Raw genomic sequence first — 8151 nt, forward strand, 5'->3', positions numbered from 1 at the left:
TGACTCTGTGTGCCGGCACTGTCTGTGTGAGTGTCTTGTTGTCATTGTCTCTGTTCTCTGTACCCATGGGGCAATCTACTTCTACTCCGCTGTCCCTGATGACTGACCATTTTTCTGATTTTAAGTCTAGAGCTCGGAATCTTTCGTTACTAGTAAAGAAGAGCAAACTGGTGACGTTCTGTTCCGCCGAATGGCCCACCTTTGATGTCGGATGGCCACAAGAGGGAACCTTCAATCCCCAGATCATCCAGGCAGTTAAAGAGAGGGTGCTTACTCCTGGTCCTGCTGGGCACCCAGACCAGACTCCCTACATTCTGGTCTGGCAGGATCTAGTGAAGAACCCACCGGAATGGCTTAAACCCTTCGTTCTTGCTTCTCCTAAACCTCCCCGTCCCTCTTCCCCGGCTCCAACCTTACTAAACCCACAGGTGCTAGTCATGAAAGCGTCTGAGAAAACGAAAGAAAACCAGGACGAAAAACGACCCAAGCCGGTGTTCCAGGAATCTTCCTCTCTGTACCCTAATTTGATTGACTTGGAAACTGAACTGTCCCCACCCCCGTACGCGGATCCAAATCCACCTTTGCTTCCACAGGTTCCTCAAGTCTCGTCGGGAGAAGCCCAGAGGAGGGCCGAGCCCTCAGCTCCCCCTAGGGGAGGAGGCCCCACCCAGGGAACTCGGGGAAGGGCAAGGGAGATGGCTAGCGCAGCGGAGGAGGAAGGCCCGGAATTGCCCTCCTCCACTGTTCATGCGTTTCCGGTCCGGGCGGGGCCAGCCAGAGAGGGTGGGGAACGCACATATCAGTACTGGCCTTTTGCTACTAGTGATTTGTACAATTGGAAAACCCAAACCCCCTCTTTCTCTGAGAAACCTCAAGGTCTTATTGATCTTTTAGAATCTATCCTCTTTACTCACAACCCCACTTGGGATGATTGCCAACAACTGCTACAAGTACTTTTCACTACAGAAGAGCGTGAACGGATCCTGTCAGAAGCCCGGAAAAATGTGCCAGGGGTAGATGGGAGGCCCACAATACAGCCTCACCTCATTGAAGAGGGGTTCCCCTTGGTGCGACCCAACTGGGACTTCGAACACGTTGAAGGTAGGGAGCGTCTCCGAGTATACCGTCAGATCCTCATGGCTGGCCTTAGAGCGGCCGCCAGAAAACCAACTAATTTGGCCAAGGTAAATTCGGTGAGGCAAGAGCCAAATGAGAGCCCGGCAGCCTTCCTTGAAAGGATAATGGAAGCTTTTAGACAGTATACCCCCATGGACCCCCAGGAAGATGAGTCTAGGGCAGCAGTCATGCTAGCATTTGTAAATCAGGCAGCCCCCGATATTAGGAGAAAGTTACAAAAGATAGAGAGGCTCGGTGAACAGTCCCTACAAGATTTAGTGAGGGCAGCAGAGAGGGTTTTCAATCATAGAGAGACCCCAGAAGAAAGAGAGGACCGCATTAGAAGGGAAGACAGAGAATTTAGGGCTGAAGAAAACCGTAAAAATCAAAAGGAGCTGGCTCAGATATTTTTCGCTGGGATTGAAAACAAAAATAGATCCCAAAAAGGGAAAAAGCCAGATTCAAAAACTGAGGAAAAACCTGCAAGGCACAAGCTTGAAAAGAACCAATGTGCATTTTGTAAAAAGTTTGGACATTGGAAAGATAAATGCCCCAAGAAAAACCTAAAAGAGGGGCCAAAAAATTCCAAGAACGAGACCCCCCCTCCTGACAGTCATATCCTCTACGCAGGAGAGGATAGTGACTAGGGGGGGTCAAGGCTCGACACCCCTCCCCGAGTCCTGGATAACTATAAATGTGGAGGGGAAACCGGTTGGCTTTATGGTAGACACGGGAGCTCAATACTCAGTCTTAAACCAAAGAGATGGGCCTATGTCTAAGAAAAGTAGCTGGGTACAGGGAGCAACCGGGACTAAGCGATATGGATGGACTACAAAACGGCATGTGAATTTGGGGACCCACCAAGTAACTCATTCCTTTCTGGTGATACCTGAATGCCCAGTGCCCTTGCTGGGAAGAGATTTACTGTCTAAAGTGAATGCCCAAATTCATTTTGGCCATGGACAAGTGTCAGTTTTAGATGGAACCGGGCACCCTCTACAGGTTCTGTCTCTGGCATTGAAGGATGAATACAGACTGTACTTGCCAGAGGCCCCAGCGACAGTAAGTCCTGAAGTACAGCCATGGGTTCAAAGATACCCTCAGGCCTGGGCTAAAACAGCAGGAATGGGATTGGCCAGACAGAGACCCCCTATTGTTGTGGAGTTAAAAGCGGGTGCCACACCAGTGAGGGTACGGCAATATCCCATGAGTCAAGAAGCCCGGCGAGGAATCACTCCTCACATACAACGCCTCACAGACGCTGGGGTCTTAAAGAGATGCCGGTCCCCATGGAACACCCCCCTGCTTCCCATAAAGAAGCCTGGGGGAACTGATTTTAGACCAGTTCAAGACCTGCAAGAGGTCAACAAGCGGGTGAGTGACATCCATCCTACAGTTCCTAACCCTTATACATTGCTAAGCAGTTTGCCACCAAGCTACGTATGGTATACTGTTTTAGATTTAAAAGATGCCTTTTTCAGTCTGCCTCTCGCCCTGGCGTGCCAAGAAATCTTCGCCTTCGAATGGCTAGAAGACGGTGGACAGACTCCTGTGCAGCTGACGTGGACTCGCCTACCACAGGGGTTTAAGAACTCACCCACGTTGTTTAACGAGGCCTTAGATGAAGACCTCCGTGAGTACCGGGTTGAACACCCTACCATTGTTTTATTACAATATGTTGATGACCTTATGCTGGCGGCGACTACAGAAAAAGAGTGCCAGGAGGCAACAGGTGACCTTCTCCAAACCCTTGGGACTTTAGGTTACAGGGCTAGCGCCAAAAAGGCCCAGATCGTCAAGCAAGAGGTTACATACCTTGGTTACAAGATAAAACAGGGCCAGAGGTGGCTAACACAGGCTATGAAAGACACCATCCTTCAGATCCCTGAACCTACCACTCCTAGGCAAGTGAGAGAGTTTCTGGGAACTGTAGGATATTGCCGATTGTGGATCTTGGGGTTTGCAGAAAAAGCCAGGCCCTTATATGAAGGGACCAAAGAAAACAAAAACTGGAAATGGACTGAATCAATGAAAACGGCTTTTCAGGAGCTCAGGCGTGCCTTGCTGGAAGCTCCTGCCCTGGCCCTTCCTGACCCATTTAAGCCGTTCCAATTATTTGTAGATAAAAAGCGAGGGATAGGAAAAGGGGTACTAACACAGAAATGGGGACCTTGGAAGCGTCCCATAGCCTACCTTTCAAAGAAATTAGACCCAGTGGCAGCCGGGTGGCCACCTTGCCTCCGAATTATTGCAGCCACCGCGCTTCTAGTTCATGATGCTGATAAGCTGACTTATGGCCAGAAACTCTTGGTTTACACTCCTCATGCTATAGAGAGAGTCCTGAAACAACCTCCGGGCAAATGGATTTCCAATGCCCGCTTAACACACTACCAGGCCTTGCTGCTCGACACCTCCCAGATTCATTTTCAAACACCCTGCACTCTAAACCCAGCTACTCTTTTGCCCAATCCGGAAATAGATAGCCCCCTCCACGATTGTGACGAGATACTAGCCGGAGTAACAGCAGTACGAAAGGACTTAACAGACACGCCACTGGATAACAGTGACCTAATATGGTTCACAGATGGAAGCAGTTATGTTAAAGATGGACAGAGACGGGCGGGAGCCGCAATAGTAGATGACTCTGGACAGACGATATGGGCAGAGACTCTTTCCCCAGACACCTCAGCCCAAAGAGCAGAGTTAATTGCCCTGATTCAGGCATTAGAGAGAGCTAAAGGTAAAAGAATAACTATTTTCACTGACAGTCGCTATGCTTTTGGCACGGTGCACATTCAGGGCCCGATTTATCGGGAACGCGGGTTTTTAACAGCTGAAGGAAAAGAGATCAAAAACTTACCAGAAATCCGTCGACTTCTGGAAGCTGTGCAGTTGCCTCGAGCTGTATCAATAGTACATGTACCTGGACATCAAAAGGGGGACAGCCTCACAGCCCGAGGAAATCGTGCCGCTGATTTGGCGGCTCGGAAGGCGGCTGACAAAGAGTACACCGCTCCAGTGCTGGCAATTGGACTTCCGCCCCCAGGTATGGGAACTTTGCCCCCAACCCCTGAGTATTCGTCCACAGACCTGGCCTGGATCCAGGAATATCCCAACCTCCAACAAGGAAAGGATAAATGGTACCGGGACTCCGATGGCTACTTGATACTTCCTGCTCAGTTGGGACGACAACTGTGTGAACATCTGCACTCATCTACTCATCTGGGAGAGAAAAAGACTCTGCTGCTTTTTCAAACCGCGCACCTACGATTTCCCCGGCACCAAACAACCGTAAAAAACATAGTACAAGCTTGTAAGGCATGCCAACAGATGAAGCCAGGAAAGAGGCAACACGCAGGACTGAGGTATCGAGGGGAAGGCCCAGGACAGCACTGGGAGATAGATTTTACTGAGGTAAGGCCAGGCAAGTATGGTTACCGCTACTTGCTAGTGTTGGTAGATACCTTCTCAGGGTGGGTAGAGGCTTTTCCTACTAAGGGAGAAACTGCAATGGTAGTGGCTAAAAAGATTTTAGAAGAGATAGTACCCAGGTTTGGCCTGCCGGTGACCGTTGGCTCTGATAATGGCCCTGCTTTTGTGAGCCAAATAATACAGAACCTTGCCCGGGCTCTAGGAACTAAGTGGAAATTACATTGTGAATACAGCCCACAGAGCTCGAGGCAAGTTGAAAGAATGAATCGGACCCTAAAAGAAACTTTAACTAAATTGGTTATGGAGACTGGCGGGGACTGGGTGACTCTCCTTCCCTTCGCCCTTTTTCGCGTGCGTAATACTCCTTATCAGCTCAATTTGACCCCATTTGAAATTCTGTATGGGCGCCACCCTCCCGTATGTCCAAAATTTGAAGGGAAAAAGTTTCCACTTCCCACCTTGGGACAATTCCAGGAGGCTTTGATGGCTTTGGGCAAAGTACATTCTCGCATCTGGAAACTACTCCGAGAGGTACATGAGGGTCAAGGTGAGGGAATTAGCCCCTCACATAACATTGGCCCTGGGGACTGGGTGTGGGTCAAAAGGCACCACGCCAGGGCACTAGAACCCAGATGGAAAGGTCCTTATGTTGTTCTTCTTACCACCCCAACTGCCTTGAAGGTCGACGGTATCGGGCCCTGGGTGCATTGCAATCACGTACGCCCAGCTACTTCAGCCGAACAAGAAGACGCGAAAAGACAATGGGAAGCGTCTCTACACCCATCCAACCCTTTAAAATTGAAGATCCAGCGCCGGCCGCAGGACCGACGAGACTCATCTGGACCGTCATCTGGATGACTGTGTTGCTTTGTCCTGTGACTGCCAGTGTGAACCCCCACCAACCTGTTAAGATCACCTGGACGCTCTGGAACGGACTGACTCGAGAGGTACTCAATTTGACCACCGGAATTCACCCCCCTAATACGTGGTGGCCGGATCTGTATTTCAACCTCAAAGACCTTATAAAGACTACTTGGACAGCGGCCCAGACCAGAAACTTTGGATTCTGGGCATGTCCCGGACACCTAAAGAGACATAATTGAGAGACTTGTGGGGGGCTGCAACATTATTTCTGTTGGTCCTGGAGCTGTGTGACCTCCAATGATGGGAGATGGAAATGGGAGGTCGGGAACCGGGACTTAGTCAATTTCTCGTTTGTCCAGCCCTATCGCGGGCCCTGGAACCAAGATTACCAAAACCTGTTCGGAGATTATGTCGGGCGGCAATGGGAACAGCACTGGAGCCCAATTGCTCAGGTGAAAGTAATGTTCAACCAGGAAGCGGCTAAACTGGAGAGGTCTTGGGTCTCCGGGCTATCATGGGGCCTCCAACTCTACGCTGAGTGGTTTGAAGCAAAGCCTGGGGGAATTCTGGTTATTAGTCAGACAATAGAACCGATATTAGTACACAGTATCGGACCTAATAAGGTAGAGAAATTAGGTGCTGTGACCCTATCAACCACACCCCACCCAACTTCGTTGACTTTAACTAAACCTAACAAGGATGAAGCTCTTGCTGAGACAGACCCGTTGTGGAAATTAGTCAAGGCTGCATACACCACCTTAAACCAGACTCATCCTGAGGCAACTAGATCCTGTTGGTTATGTTACAACGTAGCTCCCCCATACTATGAAGCCATAGGCCTCAATGCTTCTTACAGCTTGGTCAACGCCTCAGATCCCTCCCAGTGTCAATGGGGAGACCGCAAGGTAGGACTCACGATGAGGCAGGTATGGGGAAACGGGCTATGTATAGGCACAGTGCCGTCAGATAAAACCTCCCTATGTGTCAATGTCACAAGATCTGTAAACGGGCCTCTGGCTAGCTGGATGATTCCCCAGATGGGAAGATGGTGGGTATGTTCCAGAACCGGGTTGACCCCTTGTGTACATGAGTCAATTTTTGATCCCAAAGAAAAATTTTGTGTCATGGTAGCAGTAGTACCTAAAATAATATACAGGTCGGAAGAAACTGTGTACGACTATTGGGCCCATAGGTCAACCCTCAATCAGCAAGAAAGAGCATGTAGAATTAAAAGAGAACCCCTTACTGCAATTACTATAGCCACTATGTTTGGCTTAGGGATAGCCGGAGCTGAAACTGGAATTACAGCTTTGTCTATGCAAAGTCAAGGATTTAACTCTTTAAGGGCAGCGATAGATGAAGATATCACCCGACTAGAACAGTCTATAAGACATTTAGAGTCTTCTTTAACTTCCTTGTCTGAAATAGTTTTGCAAAATAGAAGAGGGCTAGATTTGCTATTTCTACAACAGGGGGGACTTTGTGCCGCCCTGGGAGAGAAATGTTGTTCTTACGCAGACCATATGGGTATAGTTAGAGAACCTATGGCCAAAGTGAGAGAGGGGCTAGCCCAGCGTAAACGAGAGCGGGAGGCCCAACAAGGATGGTTTGAGTCTTGGTTTCAACAATCCCCTTGGCTGACTACTTTAATCTCAACCTTACTAGGACCCTTGATAATCCTTCTAATAATGCTCACGTTCGGTCCCTGCATCATCAACAGACTTGTAGCCTTTGTAAAAGAACGTATTAACACAGTGCAGTTGTTTGTGCTACGGCAACAATATCAAACTATATCACCGGGAACAGAGGAAGATTCCTCTGTATGATCAAAGAACAGGGGGGAATGTTAGGTTATCGGAAGACTTAGTGAGGTGTGTAACTACATCAGGGACCTGGGACAGTAGCTCCTGCGCTAAACATTCCATAACCAAATAAGGAGGTCAGTAGCTCCTGCGCTAAACATTCCATACCAAATAAGAAAAATCTATAGGGAAGCAGCATCAGGGGAATGTATGAGCTCAGCTTCGCATGTAACCAATCAGGTAGTGCCAACTATGCCTGTTGCTGGACTAAGGGACAAACTGTATATAAACCGCCATACCTCTTTGTTCGGGGTCCAGCCGCATTCTGCTGTGTCAGAGAGGCTAGGACCCTGGCGCGCCAGAAATAAACTCCCTTTATGCCTTTTGCATTACTTTGGTGGACTTGTTCATTCGGTCGGGTAGGGGACACGGACACGGAGCATAACAATTTGTGGTTGTATCTTTTGTCTAATATAGTGAAGATTCACAAACATACCACAAACCTGATGTTTGTTTATTTATTTTAGAAAGCATTTGTCCTAGCAGAAGTGTAACCAACTTAGGTGAAATGTGAAAAAACAAGCAAACAAATAACAGCACAAATGAGAGATCTCTGGACCCCGAACTTCTTATGGAAAAGAAAAGGTGAATTACTTGCAAATACAATTTTATTGAAAATAAACAAACTAAGAAAATAAGTCGAGGTTAGAACCAAATGTCCAAAGGGCAAAGTCGAGGAATCATTCACAGAAAATGGAGATATGCACCTGACTCATTTCAGAGTTGTTATGGATTAGAGACTGCTGCATGCCTCCTCTTCTTGAATGTTATCGTCTGATGGGTATGTATGGAGAAGATAACTTGTTTAGTTAATTAGGTCAACATATGAAAAGAAAATGTTTTTGAGGAGCTAAATAAGAGACAGTACTGAAGAAAT

General features: G+C 48.2%; 1 protein-coding gene across 1 annotated transcript; it reads left to right on the forward strand.

The window, feature by feature from the left end:
- Nucleotides 1–65: 65 nt before the first annotated feature.
- On the forward strand, nt 66–7606 carry LOC138421174 (uncharacterized). The gene is given in 3 exon segments (XM_069555077.1): nt 66–1760; nt 1762–4530; nt 5230–7606. Coding segments are annotated over 3 exon segments (4641 nt in total). The 3' UTR covers nt 5407–7606.
- Nucleotides 7607–8151: the final 545 nt, after the last annotated feature.

The sequence above is a fragment of the Ovis canadensis genome, chromosome 15 (genome assembly GCF_042477335.2).
Source record: "Ovis canadensis isolate MfBH-ARS-UI-01 breed Bighorn chromosome 15, ARS-UI_OviCan_v2, whole genome shotgun sequence".
Classification (NCBI taxonomy): Eukaryota; Metazoa; Chordata; class Mammalia; order Artiodactyla; family Bovidae; genus Ovis; species Ovis canadensis.